This window comes from Osmerus eperlanus, chromosome 16 (assembly GCF_963692335.1).
Source record: "Osmerus eperlanus chromosome 16, fOsmEpe2.1, whole genome shotgun sequence".
Classification (NCBI taxonomy): domain Eukaryota; kingdom Metazoa; phylum Chordata; class Actinopteri; order Osmeriformes; family Osmeridae; genus Osmerus; species Osmerus eperlanus.
Genome location: NC_085033.1, coordinates 2,671,230 through 2,687,690, shown reverse-complemented (window position 1 = coordinate 2,687,690; position 16,461 = coordinate 2,671,230). Strand labels below are relative to the sequence as shown.

General features: G+C 47.3%; 1 protein-coding gene across 2 annotated transcripts in view; it reads left to right on the top strand.

The window, feature by feature from the left end:
- The window catches only part of LOC134036303 (coiled-coil domain-containing protein 178), a 45,655-nt gene extending 30,088 nt beyond the window's left edge, over window positions 1-15,567 (top strand). Inside the window, exons 1-20 of one of the 2 annotated variants that reach the window (XM_062481183.1) lie at window positions 365-532; window positions 715-802; window positions 1,450-1,586; window positions 1,705-1,763; window positions 1,884-1,963; window positions 2,136-2,339; window positions 2,443-2,663; window positions 2,905-3,047; window positions 3,123-3,276; window positions 3,445-3,540; window positions 3,669-3,805; window positions 4,123-4,306; window positions 4,394-4,456; window positions 4,566-4,727; window positions 4,918-5,031; window positions 5,645-5,790; window positions 6,044-6,203; window positions 9,039-9,188; window positions 11,634-11,768; window positions 14,891-15,567. In XM_062481183.1, the coding sequence (XP_062337167.1) occupies window positions 745-802; window positions 1,450-1,586; window positions 1,705-1,763; window positions 1,884-1,963; window positions 2,136-2,339; window positions 2,443-2,663; window positions 2,905-3,047; window positions 3,123-3,276; window positions 3,445-3,540; window positions 3,669-3,805; window positions 4,123-4,306; window positions 4,394-4,456; window positions 4,566-4,727; window positions 4,918-5,031; window positions 5,645-5,790; window positions 6,044-6,203; window positions 9,039-9,188; window positions 11,634-11,768; window positions 14,891-15,046 (2,559 nt within the window). In that variant the 5' untranslated portion in view covers window positions 365-532; window positions 715-744 and the 3' untranslated portion in view covers window positions 15,047-15,567. Of the gene's footprint in view, window positions 1-364; window positions 533-714; window positions 803-1,449; window positions 1,587-1,704; window positions 1,764-1,883; window positions 1,964-2,135; window positions 2,340-2,442; window positions 2,664-2,904; window positions 3,048-3,122; window positions 3,277-3,444; window positions 3,541-3,668; window positions 3,806-4,122; window positions 4,307-4,393; window positions 4,457-4,565; window positions 4,728-4,917; window positions 5,032-5,644; window positions 5,791-6,043; window positions 6,204-9,038; window positions 9,189-11,633; window positions 11,769-14,890 lie in introns of those variants that run through there. The other variant, XM_062481182.1, reaches the window with a different exon arrangement.
- Window positions 15,568-16,461: the final 894 nt, after the last annotated feature.

The window sequence follows — 16,461 nt, the reverse complement described above, 5'->3', positions numbered from 1 at the left end:
TAATAAGGCGTTCATTTTGTCCAGGATCACTTAGATATGTAACTACGGCCTAACTGATGCTAATTAAGCCTATCCAATTTGATTGCGCCTTAAGTTGAATGTAATTTAACTATTTAATGTATACAACTTAATCCTTGATATTTATTAACAGCCTATAACTTTATCACGAATCTGACATCGTACCGAGTTCTCAATATATTCAAGACTCGTTAAAGTCGTTTGGATAATTATTTAATTTTGCAACGGTGCAATGAACACACATTCAATCTTCACTGCTCGTGAATGCAGCTCACTGGGAACCTGCCTGTTGCTAAGCAACCGCAGGATATGCTGAGTAGTTTAGGCAGCCTTTCGAGACGAAAAATAATTCTCCTGTGTAACATTTTAACGCCTTCACAAAACTTGTTACTTTGAGTAAGGTTTTACCGGATAAATTGTTGGCGGGTTATGTATTTTAGCTGCCAGAAAGTAAATTAATATGTAACATTTTCTAGAGAAAGTGGTCCCTATTCAATTCAAGGGGAGGAGTACAGTAAGTTGATACCAGCACCCGATTATCACAACGAAATGTTTGCTCTACAGTAGGCTACCAGTACTGTAGCCTAGCCTACTACTGATAGACTAGTACCCCAACATTATGTATCGCGGTACAAACTCAAAATGTGATGCTGCTCTTGAACTATGCAACTAAACTATGTATTTTCATATTCCTAGATCGTGAAGACTGGATCCAGCAACAACAAAATGCCTGAAGTTGAACCTCTCAGGTTCCCATCAAGAGAAGGGGGACTTAATTTACAAGGTTGGACTGAAATTAAGTATTTTTTTCTAAAAATAAAGAAAAACACTGAATAGCCTATGAGGACAATTGATAATACAAGCTAAACTGCTTAATGTCAGGTCCACAATGCAGACAGGCATATTTTCTAATTTAGGCAGCCACCTATTCAACTAGGCTACTGTACATTGCAGATATCGCTTCACCAGCAGGCCCTTGCCCTGAATAATGTTAAAACTGATACAGTAATAATGTAATCTCGGTCGCGGCCAGATGGCGCTCTTCAACCACCGAGTCACTTTTTTTACTTTTGGAAAGGAGAATTAAAAAGCCCTCAAAGTAGTAAAATCCTCTTTTTCAATAGGCTATGGAACTGACAAATAATTCGAAACATAGTTTACCATATGGATTAGGTTTACCTACAGAGTAGGCTAGATACATGAAAAGCGTTATTTTTGCATTAAAACACAATACATTTGATTCACTAACATAGGGTACCATACTTTTTTCGTAGGGATTCTAAATGCAAAATCGGTTTATAATTTTTTTTGGTGGCATGTATTAATATTTGGTTCCTTATCAAGCCTGACAGCAAGCGTGGTTCATGTAAGCCTACATAAAAATTTAATTTTGTTTTACGGCTTGTTTTGTGACTTCTGGTATCTTTGAAGATCAGGAAGATCTTCAAGCAGTGTGCCCTGGTAGACGTCGCAGCTGTGCTTTGGTTAACACCCCCTCACCATGTGTCAACAAAGCTGTTTGCCATATCCAGGAGCTGAAGAGAAAACTTGAAGATTGGTGTCAACAGGTACACTGCCAATATCAGATGTGACCTTGAAGCAGTATGATCATATTCTGGAGAAGAAAAAAAACTAACTTACTACATTAAATATCCCATAATGTTTGGTTTCCTTCTCTCCTACCAGTCAGTAAATGATCAGCACCAGATGTCTCACGAAAAGCACCAAAACAGCAAAACTCTTAGGTAATGTGTGTTTTCAAACTAAATCATTTCACAGCAGTATTTTACCTGTGGGATGTTCCCATTTTCGTCTAATGATGCAGTATTTCTTATTCAATTTGACATACAATCCCTCCTCGCCAGGTTTCATTGTACTGACTCAGACACGGACTCACTCATATCTACAGAGCTATACATTGAGGGAATTGGACTCAGCGCAAGAGGTGACTTTAATATATACCTTTGGTTACCTTCCATAAGATAACTATGATCTGGGCACTCAATAAAGTCCTCTCATACTATGTACCATTGTCAGAAAGTCCTATTGATTTACAGCGACCTCACATTCAATCATTTCAGTCCAGATATGAAGAAGCTGATCCTCTCTTTCCACAGAGAGGGCTCCATCGCCCTCGTTGAGGAAGGAGACAACAGACGTGCTTGTGGAGGTGGTGTACCTGATCGAGCGCTTGGAGGCCGACCGCCAGAATGCAGAGGAGGCTCTGCTGGTGGAGAAGAAAAGGAGGAGAACTCTGGGGAAGAAAATGGATTCCATCTGCCTCTGGAGACAGCAGGAGTTCCCTGGCGCCGTTCAGAAAGGTCAGTGGCACAAACGGAATCAGAGGACAAACGTGATCTTGTCACTCTTTGATGTCATTACGCGGTCGGTTCCTGGTTTTCATCGAGCGCCACTTCCTTCCAGAGCACGAGGCTTGCACGCGAGACATTTGTGAGCTGCAGTGGCACCTGAGGTTTGGAAGAGACCGACTGACCCACGTGGAAGACAAGCTGAGCCACACGGCGGTGGTAAACCAGCGCCTGCTGGACGACATTGACTTCATTAAGAAGCACGGCCCTCTCGTGAAGGAGAAGCTGGAGTTTGAGAGGAACATCATGAATCAGATCAATACCGCCCAACAACAGGTGTGGTCTATTTCCGAAAGGTTTTCTGTGCTTTTGTGATCATACTGTAGACATTGTACTCTTTGAAACCCTTTTTAAACTTTACTTTCTATTCTGGACACATTCTCACTCGTCAGAATGTTCATTTGTCAAGTGCAGAGATTAAATGTTCATTATGAATCGTTCCACCAGTGGGAAAACATTCCACTAAAAGTAGTTACGAATGCAAAAATATCAATAAAACAATCTTGTCTTCGTGTAGGCCGATGAGTCATATACACATCAATTCAAAGAGCTGAGGAGCGCTGAGGAGCAGCTGAGAAGGGAACAAGAGGCAGCGCAGAAGCAGAGGGAGGAGATGGCCTGTGTTCTCAAGGACATCCAGAGCCAGCTGCACCAACGCCTGTGAGTACTCCGCCGCGAGGTAGATACACGCACGCTACTCAGGCACTCACAACTGCTGCTGTTTACCTGCTCCAGAAAGGATTTGGAACAGTTGCAGGCCCACGGGGAGGGGCAGCGCAGTAAAGTGGAGGAGATGGAGGAGAAGGTGGCGTTCACCGTGAAGCTCTCTGTCGCCTTGTCCCTACAAATACCCCTGCTGCAAAAGCAGGAGAGAGACAGTACCGATCTGGTGAGGACTGGCATGCTGTATGCCGCCCAAAACACTGTCTCGTGTAATTGTTTGCACCAAGAAGTATACCATGCACTACTCTAGGTCTCGCTGGTTGTTCTGGCAACTGTGTTAAGTCGCGCTCACAACAATCCTTATTGCTTATATTGTACACATTTCACATAACAGGTTTTGGAACTGAAGATCATCATTGGCGAGGAAGTCGGGAAAATAGATGAAATCAAGGAGCAGATTGCAGAGCTGCTGAAAGATATCCAAGGCACTGTGAGTAATGATGAACTCGGAGTTGCGCAAGCATACACTGTCCCGCACTCCACAAACCAGCATCCCAAACCTTACGGATGTCTGTTGAACTTCATGAACCTCATTGTAACTCCACGGGACCGCTCCAGAGACTCGCCGGCGAGGCAGAGGTCTCTCTCCTGGAGGAGGTGTTCCGGAAGAAACGCCAGGACCTCCTGGCTCTCCTCGACCACAACGCAGAGTTAGACATGGAGATTCAGGACTACACCAAGAAGATCGAAGAGAGGTTCTCCACATCCTCCATGACATGGACACACACATTAAAACACATAATACACACATGCACTGTCCAATAACATTTAGGCCAACAAATAAAAACCTTTACTGTAGTAGCTGTATTATAGCTACATAGAAACGTGTGTGTGTGAGCGTGTGTGAGTGCGTGCTTGACTCTGTGCGTGTGTGTGCATGCCTTCACCCGTATGTGCATGTCTGCGTCTGGGTGTGTCTGCCTGTCCTCGTGTGTGCGCGCGCGCGTTTGTGCGCCCGCCTGTGTGTGCGCCTGTGCTTGCGTGTGTGTGTCTGCGTGCGCGCACGTGCCAGCAAGCAGGCCGTCAAGAGGCTGCACAAGGACAGGAAGCGCTTCCTGGAGAAGATCAGCCTGAACGAGGAGCGGCGAGACGAGGCCAAGGAGGAGCTGAACCTGACGGCCAGCGTGCACGACGACACCAAGACCAGGCTGGAAGCCCAGGAGCAGCTCACCTTCAGGGAGGAGCAGAGGAACAGGGTCAGCCCCAGCGCCACACTCAGGGGCCCGGCCGCGACAGGAAGGAAGGGACGGACCACCGGGTAACCAATGTGTTTCCATTCACAGAAAGCCATTGAAGAGCTGAAGAAACAGCTGATGGGCGAGATGAACGCCCTCGCCGTTCTGAAGGTGAGTCGGAAATCTCGAGGCGGAGGCTCGTCTTCCGGCGACACCCTTCGCCGTTCCTCGAGTGGGGCCTGGGAGCGTGCGTTGACTGTTGACGCCATTCTGCTTTCAGAGTCAACTCTCAGCGGTGAAGGCGCAATTGCAACAGGAGCAGTCCACCACAGAGGTAGCCAAGCAAGAGCTTAAGAAGGAGTTTGAAGAAGCTTTGTCTGCTACTGGATGCCTGGAGGTAGAAATGGAGGAACTGAGAAAGATCCACGAGGAGAAGTCCCAGGTAGAGGAACCGACGTCACGTGACAGAGCTGTGTAGAGATCTGTCACGTGACTGTGACTACACTGAGATGTGTAGAGATCTGAAAGATCCGTACAACATTCCATTGCACTACAACCAGAACCAGTATGTAAGTAACAACAATGCAAAGTTTTGTTCACGTGCATTGATTTTTAACCTGTGTATCTTTCAGACCATTTCTAATTTGATGGAAAAACTGAACGAGATTCGATCTGAACACCAAAGAACATCAGACAAAATGGAAGCTGAGAGAAACCTGAAACTAGACCACTTGAGCAATGTCAAGGTACAACATTACATTTACATTTAGCAGACGCTCTTATCCAGAGCGACTTACAGTAAGTACAGGGACATTCTCCCCGAGGCAAGTAGGGTGAAGTGCCTTGCCCAAGGACACAACGTAATTTGGCAGCTATGCACAACGTGCTACAGTTAAAGTCAGCGTATACTTAATGTTAAAGGCAGGGTAGATACGTTTTGCGAACCTAACAATTTTAGCTTGAGTTTGAAAGGATTCAAACCAAAATATCCCACCCCCTCCCTTCAAAGCCACTCCCCCAAAACACATGAACGCTGCCTGACTACTGATGGGAGGTAGGTAGATAGACAGACAAATAGTCCAGTCAATGAATTCGGTCCAAATGCCGTCCAATCAGTAGTGCCGTTCCGACCATAATGATTGGTCGTGTTTATTACAGTCCTAAGATGCCCACAGATATCGGATTAATTTCATTTTACTGTCAGACCTTTAGATTTATTAGTTGCTATCAGGATGTGAAATTTATTAAAGCAAATAATGTCAAAAAGTGCTTCTCAACAACATGACCTACCCTGCCTTTTAAAAGCCTTGCAATGTGCATTGTGTACAAAGCCTCCAGCCTCTTCTTATTTTTCAACAGAAACAGCACAGGGCACTTACAGAGAAATACGACCGCGCTCTGAGCAGGATGAACGAGCTCAGCGAAAAATCCAAAGAGTACAGAGCAGCAAACGATCAGATGGACCAAACAGCTGCAACCATGCCTGCTGTCATTGACGAGCTACAGTAAGAAGCCTTCACCAGAGTCAGACTAGGACCTGTGAAACCACAGCACTGTGCCACGACTACGCCGTGACACCACAGTGTCTGGAGGCTCGTATATAATACTGCATCTCATGCTGGGCTTCGGAGCGCGGAAGGATCCTTCTCACCATTTTTGAAGACGTCTAATTTGGATGATCGATTTGTAATGCTGGGGTGGGTTGTGCTGCTCCGATGCGATGCGTGTGATGGCTGCGTGTGTGTCGTTCTTCTCCAGGTCGGTCCTGGAGGCTGTGGAGTTCAAAATGCAAACGGCCACGTTGGTCATGAGCACGCTGCAGGCTGACACAGAGGCCTGCCAGCGGCGAACACACGCCTCAGAGCAGGCCCACAATGCACTGCTCACCATCAGACAGCAGAAAATGAGGGACACCAAGGTAAGGGGATCGTTCCAGCTGAATGCCTCTTATAATAATCCCAATAAAAACGTGGAAGGACAGTAAGTGTGTCACGCAGAACAATGGCTCCATAGTTGGTAGCTATATACGTCCCTGCAGACGTGCATTAAGTTATATAATTCACTTATATTCTTCCATAAGACTTGATAACACGCTTTTGACGTTTTGACAGTTCCCCTTGACTGGTGCTTTAACTTGACGGCCATATCTGCTCCATTGTCTGTTCACAATGCTCTTCCTGCCAGCATACGTTGCAACTCCCTTCACTTTCCCTATTTTCTTAAAATTACAAAAAGTTGCGGGATTAGATGCAAAAAACTGACTTTTTCTACAAAATTGCCGGAAGTGTTCCAACCCCTGGAAATCTAAAGCGTATGCTCTCCACATAGGCAAGTCTTGAACAGCTCTTAGCTCATTGTGTGTACTTATTTGTGGATTAGTGTCAGTAGAATTGCTTGTCACAATCCTTATCTTACAACACGGCTAGACAAAAGATCCCTGAGCAATTAAAATTACATGCCTTGGTCGATCTAGTTTCTATCTAGTTTCAATGAATGACTAACTAGCTGTTGAGGATTCACACCTCACACTCAATGATGGACAGTGAAGCTTCAAGATGACTGTACAGGCTACATGTCCACCCTTACCCACTGCCCTATGTGCTGATTTAGACTCAAAGCTGTTGTTAACATCCAGTAACTGAAAACAATACATTTCTTCTTTTTTATCCATATCAAAAGGATGGGGGGGGGGGTTTGATGTGTGAACATGATAAGTTATTTCGATGCTCTGTTTTAATAGAAAAGCCCTATTTGTAGTAAGGTTTTTATCTGCAGGATTAGAAGCCCCAGCCGGAGTCTCTTGGCTGATGGGAGTTTCACATGGCTTATCTAATGTGAAATCGCCATGTGGTATATAGTTTCATTAAACGGTGATCAAGAATGCATTAGTTCAAAACAAGAAAAGGCAATGGAGCTTAAGCCGCCATGCATCCGGGTGCAGCAACTTTAAAGAAGTTGTTGGCGTGAGACAATTTAAGAATTGGAAGTCTTCCTCATAGACGCGACTCCCATTAGCCAGATAAAAGTCAGCCATGCAAAAAGAGGTTTAGCCTTTTCACTTGACAAAATAAAATGGAAACAACAATACACCCACTACACCAAATGAACAGATCAGGGTTAGAGCGGGCTGGGTTCTAAGGAAATTGGCTACTTTGATCATTGAGTTCAATAAAAAACACACATAATGTTCGCATTAGCATAGCATAATAAGCACACTAAGCGTTCGGGAAAGCAGCGTGCGTGACGCGGAACAGCGTGCGCGCGGTAATGGCTGGACACATTCTGATAGAAGATTACGCAGGAGAAAGATGCTGACCTCAAATGATCAGTGTGAGGCGCTGGAGGTCACCGTGTCTACGGATGTTGACTTGAGATGTTAGGTGTCAGATGGAGTTCATTAGTATTACTAAACTCTTGAAGGGTCTATTCCTGTGTGCGTGTGTGTGTGTGCGAGCCTACACCCTAGGCTACACTACATGGAGTCACTTGCATGTCTATGCATAGGCCTACTTGTGGCCTCAGTCACGCACTTCTCCTCAAACTTGTGTTCCTGTTTGCTCCCGCGGTCAGGGCCTACAAACATTCAGCTATCTCCTGAAGCAGAGACGAGATGTGGTCATCTCCAGCTCCAACCCAAACATCTTTTGAGATCCGCGGTGCGCTCATTCGTTAATTTGATCGGGGCTGACGTTCGCCGAGGATAAAGTAAACAGCCAAACTGCCTACACCATCAGTTTCTTCTGGGCAATGAAGTGGAATCTGTTCCATTTACACTTCACAACAGCTTCAGATGGGCTTTGTCAGTGCTGCATGGAGTAATTAAACCTGAAATCAATAGCAGGCATTTGTCATGTTTACAGCCCCTCTTTCTGCTGGGTTAAACTCATCACTTTAGTGCTGTTCTGTTTTACTGCAGAGACACACTTCATTATGTCTGCAGGTACAGTTGAGATATTCACCAGCCAACACCGTCCAAGTAGCGTTGAGATGAAAACAGTGCAGGCAAGGGAGACAGTCACTTACTGTTATTTATTCACTCGGTTTCCGGAAAGTGTGTCCGGCTTCCACGGTTCCCGGTGGCCTAGTTTGTAACACACACACGTATTCCAACTCATCATGAGCACCCGCACGCTGTTCCCTGCAGATCACCTTGATCATTCTTTAGAAAGAGGACATAGCTAGACCCGATATGGGAGCAGTTCTAATGTTCCTGGTGGAATCTTATTAATGGGGAGATTGGGTGTTCAGTGCAGAACATGTAAGATCTCTGAGAAATGCCAGCCCAACTATTTGGAGGCTTGGAATATTGACGTGAAAATCAACCTGCTTCCATGATGAAAGGTAACAAGGATTTTGATGGAAACTGAAAGATGTGTCATGTAAAAATACGAATCAATTTAAGCATAAAAAAAAACATTCTACAAGCACGCTTTTCCCCCGAAGGTGAACCATCTGTCTGTCTGAAGCTTGTCTACCGAGCTAACAGTCTCACAACAGAATCTACGCAGTGACATTGATCCATATCTTTGATCACACTCTATCTGATGTACTGTACAGCATCTCTGCCAACTCAGCGTTTATACTGGCTGGGTAGTTCAACCTAACACACCAACATCGCATCACACCCTCCAACATCAACCATTACTGAACACTCGACTCTGCATAGCTACCCGTAAAGCCCACCATGCAACACCACGCTCAGAGCGCCATAACGACATCCTACAATAACCCCCTCTTTTCCGGGCGCTCCCAGGACGCCTTGAAGACGGAGCTGAAGGAGAACGCGGTGCTGGGCGCCGAGTACAGAGAGCTGCAGAACGTCCTGATGGTGGAGAAGCAGGAGGCCGTGTGTGTGTTCGACAAGAAGAACCGGGCCCAGGGGTCTTTTCACGACCACAAACAGGTGCCCACTCTTCCAGACATGACGCAGTAACCACATCCCATCCACTGTGTTATGACTGAACTGGGTTTCTCCCACAAACATTGCAGGCTGAACTTTATGGTCGTCAGTTCTACTGTATGTAAGGACCAACTTTAAGCGACTTTAACTTTGGATCTTGGGGATGTTTTGGTTGGGGCAATATGCATAAAGTACCTGGACAACATAGGGCGTCAACACAGGGCACACAAGACAAGGACGGAACTCAAATCAATGCGGCGTTACGGCCACACTTAACACTGAACTTGCTTTTAGTGTTTACCGGGTGATGGAAGGGCTCTTTGCACGGGCAGTGGCTTTAGTAGAGTTTTGGTTGGGCAACCAATGAGGAGGTTACTGCAGCAATCTAATAACGAGGAGATAACTGGCGTGTAGGAGGATGATGGATGCGATGTGATACGATGTTGATGTAGGCTGGCCACATGGGAGTGGAGGGAGGGAGAGTCGCATGCAGATACGTGGAGACAAAGTTCACCCGTTTCAACTGGTCTTTGGTCTCGGGGTGCTCTGAGGGAATGATGTTGCTGCTTTAGTTTGGTGATAGAATACGTTCTGGGAGAGCAAAGTGTAACATTGCTAACAAGTCTAGAGAAGCTAGAAGAGACAACAGGAACCCTAACCCAAGCCGTTTGAGTACTTTGTTCTTCTTAGACAGTTTAACTTTGCTGTTCAGGGGAATAGCGGATGACAACCATTTCCAAAACCTTAATAACCACGTTGCCGCTGCAGTAAGCAATAAACATTAGTTGTTCCAAAAAATGACTAATAGGGCCTACCTTTACTCGAGCAAATTCTTCATCTAACTGCATGAATGTTATCAAGTGAGAAATGCATGCAAAAATAAAATCCTGTGGACAGGATTTGCCACGGTCATGATCAAAGCCTGATTTTCTTTTACTCTCAATTCAGCCCCCGCCATTTTTTGTTTGTTTCAGCCCGAGACATGTTTAACAGCCACTTTCTATCATTCCTGCTCTCTATCCAAATTCATATCAATTACTTCACCACAATTAACATTATCTCTCAGGAGTCTACACGCCGAACAAGGATTAATCTCATCAGCATGTGTGCCTTTTCTTGATTTAGTCGATACATTTCACGAGACGTTTCAGTCCGTTTCCTGATGTCTTTGTGATCACAGTGCAAGTCCTCCGTTGTCATTCCCTGCTCTCGACGTCACAAGCTTTTTAACCGTGATTGCTGGCTGAGTTCACTTTGGGGGAAAGGGAGACGAGAGACGGGCTGCCAACATCATCCCGTGTTGCAGGATCATAGCCGGCTGTTGCCTGACAGCCCAGAGTGTGGTAGTGTGGGTAGGAATGATGACAAGCATCACACTCCATTCCTGTCAGAGAGACTGCGCCTGCATGGTTGGTCATACAGCAGAGAGAGCCAATGGGGAACCCAGTACTTGGGCAACCTGGAAGCGTCTAATACTTCCCTCACCTTGGAAGGAGGCTTACAAAGGTCTGCTGCATTATCAACGTACTGTCTCCCCCCCCCCCCCCCCCCCCTCAGCAACAATCCCAAACTCTTGAAGAGCAGTTTGGCCCCCTCTACTCTCCAGGATCATCTAGTTGTTCGTGGTTCACCTCAGCGTCCTGTTGTCTCTTCTTGTACTTGTAAGCATTGTTTTGTTTCTGTGGAAGCCCCAAGCTCTCAGGTTTTAACAGGGTGCGTTTTAACAGCATTCCTGTTATTGTCTTTCATTCTGCAGTTGATGGCTGAGCTAATTCGCTTTCGTTCTTTTATGCACCAGAGAGCACATTGCCAAGCAATGATAAGCTTTGTAGGAAGAGTGGAGAAATGGCTAGGGAGAGAAAAAAAAGTAAAAAATACACAAAAAAAGGCAATGGCATCTATCAGAATTGAAACCCCTTTGCTTAAAACTGTGTTCAAATAATAAAGCGAGCAGCATGTCTTTCCAAGAGACTAGGAATAATTTGTGGTTTCGGTGGGGGGTTCATGACTCTGTGTGTATGTGTAAAATATGTCTTGAGGGGATTGGTATAAAGTTAAACTGGGTGAAGTAGAAATATTTTACTCATCAGCTTTGCAGTCACAGAGTTTGCCTCGGCTAGAACAAAACTGCTGAAGCATTTAGAGAAAATTAACCCCCCATCCTGGCAGCCAGATGTGACTGGATACTGATGAGTGCACACGAGTGGGCAGAGAAACCAAGAGACTGTGAAATTCCTGTCAGGCCCGTGTACTGCAGAATGGGCTATTGACTGCTTTCTCTATTCCCCTCCATCATTCTTCTTGAACACTGCCATTAATTTCCTCTCCTGCCTTACCAATCCTTTTTCCCTGCCTTCTCTCTCTCTCTCTCTCTCTCTCTCTCTCTCTCTCTCTCTCTCTCTCTCTCTCTCTCTCTCTCTCTCTCTCTCTCTGGCGCTCTCTCCACAGCTCTCTTTGTTGCAGAATAGGATGCACATAGCTGTGGTGAAATCCTTCAGACAGCGTAGCCTGCACAGCCAGGCTGAACTGGCTCACTTCCAGGTCCTCTCTAACGAGAACAACCACAAAATAAAAAGTGTCCAGGTACGTGTCACATGGCTACCACTATGGGAATGCACAGACCAACACAACACGCACTATACATTTCAGCTCGAATGCACAATCCTTCATTTACATTTAGTCATTTAGCAGACGCTCTTATCCAGAGCGACTTACAGTAAGTACAGGGACATTCCCCCGAGGCAAGTAGGGTGAAGTGCCTTGCCCAAGGACACAACGTCAGTTGCCATGACCGGGAATCGAACTGGCAACCTTCGGATTACTAGCCCGATTCCCTCACCGCTCAGCCACCTGACTCCGTCGGTGGCTATTTGCATTCCCATGTCAAGCTTGATAGATAGTTTTAGCATTTCAGTTATTCTGAAAACTATAGTAGGTATCACAGTGACTTTTGTGAATGGCAGGTGTGTGTGTGTGTATCCAGAGTTGTAATGTGGTCTGGCTGGTGCAGTGCCCCAGCCTACACAGTCAGGAAACCCAGGCAGAGCAGAGTGAAACTAGGCACAGTGGAACAAGCAGCAGGATCACTTGCAGCTAGCCACAGTTAAGCCCGCCAGCCCTGTCTGTACATCCAGGCGTCACAGGAATGGGGGGGGGGCGTGATTGATGATGTGTACAGTGGGGTGCCTATGCGGTGACCCAGCGTCCGAGGCTGACCTCCGCCGCCACCGCCTCCCCCTTCCAGATTACTCCGTACAGCCCTCTCTCCCACAGGACAGCCCTCTCTCCCACAGGACAGCCCTCTCTCCCACAGGACAGCCCTCTCTCCCACAGGACAGCCCTCTCTCCCATGGGACAGCCCTCTCTCCCACAGGACAGCCCTCTCTCCCACAGGACAGCCCTCTCTCCCATGGGACAGCCCTCTCTCCCACAGGACAGCCCTCTCTCCCACGGGACAGCCCTCTCTCCCATAGGACAGCTCTCTCTCCCACAGGACAGCCCTCTCTCCCACAGGACAGCCCTCTCTCCCATAGGACAGCTCTCTCCCACAGGACAGCCCTCTCTCCCACAGGACAGCTCTCTCTCCCACAGGACAGCCCTCTCTCCCATAGGACAGCTCTCTCTCCCACAGGACAGCCCTCTCTCCCATGGGACAGGTCACCTCTGCCTCTCTGTGCTTTCACAGTCAGGCCCTGTGTGGGGAACGGGCCCGGGGCGAACACACGAGACATCCCCAGTACAACCACCCTATTGTGGGTTGAATTACCTCCCTAAACCCCCCTCTCCTCCCCCAACCCCCCCCCCCCCCAACGCCCCCCCCCCCCAACCCCCCCCCACCTCCACCGGAGAAAAAAGTAACACAAAAAAAGGTGCATATTCTGCAAGGTTGCATGAAGAGGAGTGAAGACCTTCAATTACAGGATAATGGCTGCCTAATCTGTGCCGAGACGTGAGAAGAGGTCAGAGCGGACAGGGGAGGAGAGTGATGGATCTCCACCAAACGTCCTGTCCTGTGTCACCGATCAAGAAGCAGGTGGCGTTCATCCGTAGAAATGCACTTTTCCCCCTCTTTTCCCGGCGTCTCTCTCGCTCTCTCCCTCTTTCTCTCTCTGTCTCTCTCGCTCAGAGGTGCCCAGTCGTTTTGCGTTGCATGTCTGTCTGACCGACAGCCGTGCTTGTCCGGTGTTCCCTACCTGCACTACCGTTACCTCCCAGATCCGGACTTGAAAACCCCTTCTCTCCCAAAACACTGATGGATTTGAACGGAACGTACATGATCTCGGGAACCTCTCTCAGTGGCCTGTACCACATGGAGAGATCTCTCTCCCAATTCCAATCCTTCCATATCTGACGTGGACCTTCTGACAGGTCCCCTCCCGACAGTCCAGACAGCAGCCATGTCTCCCAGCCCAGCCCAGCCCAAGGAGGCCCAGGCAGACGGCAGCTCTAGGCTGCGAGGCAGGGAGGGAGGTGGGGGGGCACGGATGGGGGAGGAGCTATCAGGGAGCTGCAGAGTGTGAAGGACAAAGGAGCTGGTGTATTGAAGCGCAGCGCGCCGTCACCCGTCACAGCCCAGCGCAGGGGCCCTCAGAGCAGGCAGCACTTTAACACAGACTCCTCCACAGCAGTGTGCCGTGTTCCCGGTATCCACCTACAACACGGCCACCCTCCCAGTGCCGGACTAACTGAGCATTGTATGCTTAGAGGACATCGGCCACAGCTTGTCCCCTTAACTTAACACCGTTTTTTTGCGCCAAAAGAAACGAATAACGTGGATATGAAACGTCCAGACCTCCAGCCAGAGAGCAGGAGGGGAGATATCCAAATCCATCGTGTCCACTTAACCTCACGAGCCCAAAACATAAGCCAGGTTGAGTTCAGCACTTCCACCACTAAGGCTCGCTCGCACCAGAGCCAAATGGTACCTTTTTTTGTTCCTTTTTTTCAGAAAGTAGCTTCAAGGGGTTGGAGGAGGGAGGGCGAAGGGAATCCTGTGGGGGGAGGGGGGGGGGAAGGGAGTGTGAGAGGGGTGCTGTCATCCTGTTACACTGCTGCCAGAACTGGCAGTTCAGTTTTTTTTTTTTTTGCGTGTGTGTGTTCTGCCAGTTTACACCAGGGATGGTATAATTGACAATGGCTAACAGCATAGAGCAGTGCACCGCCTTGTTGAATGGCCGGTAATGATTGGAGCAGACGCCCACTGCCCTGGACCCCGGGGACCGTAATCCAAGATCCTGTTTCTGATATAATTGTTAGTCAGAGAATTTCTGCATGGCTAGGCCGGTTCAGATTCCCAAGCTGGTTGACAGTGCCAGGCAGTTTAATAGAAAAACTGGATGCTGAGGTTTTTAAAACAGAGAGCCACTGAACCCACACATGGTTCACCAGGAGCCTCCTGTTCCTTCTCCTCCACACAATAAGATCAGGATGGTAAGTTACTCCGACAGTAGGAACAGGGCTGGGGGACATCGTCTGTGGGGAGGGGGGTGGGGGGACACAGACAGAGGGCTAGCCAGGGAGGTGGGTGACACACAGACAGAGAGCTAGCCAGGGAGGTGGGTGACACACAGACAGAGAGCTAGCCTCCTCGGTATCCTTGTTGTGGCTCCACAGCACAGACGCCTCTCCCAGCTCCACCACGTCACTCTGTGTTCTTAATTAGCCCCGCCATTCATTGATTCCATTTGCTCCCCTTATTCCAACAGGAGGAGTTGTCAAATGCTATTCGCCGCATCTCCGCGTTTCTGCGCTCGCTGACAGATGACTCTACTCCCTCCGACGATGGCGCCGAGGACAAACAAGCCGGTGCCGATGCCGTTGGATTGAACAAGAAGATGCCTACAGTTCAGATAGCAGTGTAATTGGACATTCACCTGTGCCAGACAACTTACTTACCCCAGCATGCTTCACTATCTCTCCCCATCTCACTTGCAGCAGATCCATAACAATGAAACAGGTGACTTTCATGCTGCTGTCAGGACTGATCTAATTTTAGCTGGGTGAATGATTGCAATTGGCTTTGCCTCATCAGATAATTAATCTATGTCACCATTAATTGGAAAAGAGAATAATTACAGGCAGTGTTGACAGAAATTCTACGCTTCTCCAGATCCCAGGATCTAATTAGGACTAGTGAAACCCCATGACCTTAACTAGCACTTAGTACACCTCCAGTAGCCTGACCATACCCACGGGTGAGACACTTCCTCTCTCTTGAAGGCCTCTGCTTTTTTTTCATTTTTGTTGTTTCATTTTTTCCTCTGCGCCCCCCTGAAAGCTGTCTCCCTCAATCACTTTTCAATATTCAATCTTAATTTTGTGGAAGTTTAGCATTTTCAATGAGCTGGAGATGAATGATTAATGAATAAATTTAAATGCTTCATTTTGTCCATGGATCATTAGTTAAGTCCTTTGTGGGAAGGACCTGAGAAAAGAGGGAAAATTATTGAGACATTAGCCTGAAGCAATCCAGGGGTAAATAGTGTGCACAAAAGGATGTTGTGTGAGCACTATCCACTAGCTTTCCAATGAGCCCTCAGGAAACACTGCTTTCAATTTGGCGTCTCACCTTACCAGTACACCTAGTATTGAGAGATAATTGATTTTCATTTTGTCAAGCATCTTCAAACTTGTTCATGCTAATGGAATGGCACATTAATACCCCAACACAGAAGTTCTGAAGCAAATGTTAGCATAAACTAAATTACTTTGAAATATCTTGGGGTAATTGCAAATAGGTTATAGAAAAGGTACCACGGTAAATGTAAAGTGTTTTGAATTAATACACCCAGTTGACACTGGGTGATTATGTAACATAATTATAGCTGTTAGCCCCCAGCCCTCCGCACCTGTCTGTGTGGGAGATGCAGTGCATTTGTTGATGACCCCAGGACCTCCCATGGGGGACAGAGGGGGGCAGTGTGGAACAACTCCTTAAGTAGACTCCTGTCACTCCAATGACTATTCGAAGCACACAATCTTAGTTCAAGACAATGTTGCTCCTGTGAATGTGTGTGTAGACCCCCACTGTATTGAAAGGTGAATTTTTCCACGTACCACAGAATTGTAAGATGTTTTTCAGAGCAGGAGACAGGAGGATTTAGTCTTTGGGAAATTAAGGGTGCTATTTGGGATACAGGACGAGTTGTTACACCAGGGTGTCAACAGAGCACCGCACTGTTCCGTATATGTGCTTCTCCACAGACACACCGAAGTGCCTCAGGTTAATGGAGCCCAAACAGTGGCTCAGATCAAAACCTCACTACGCAGTGAGGCC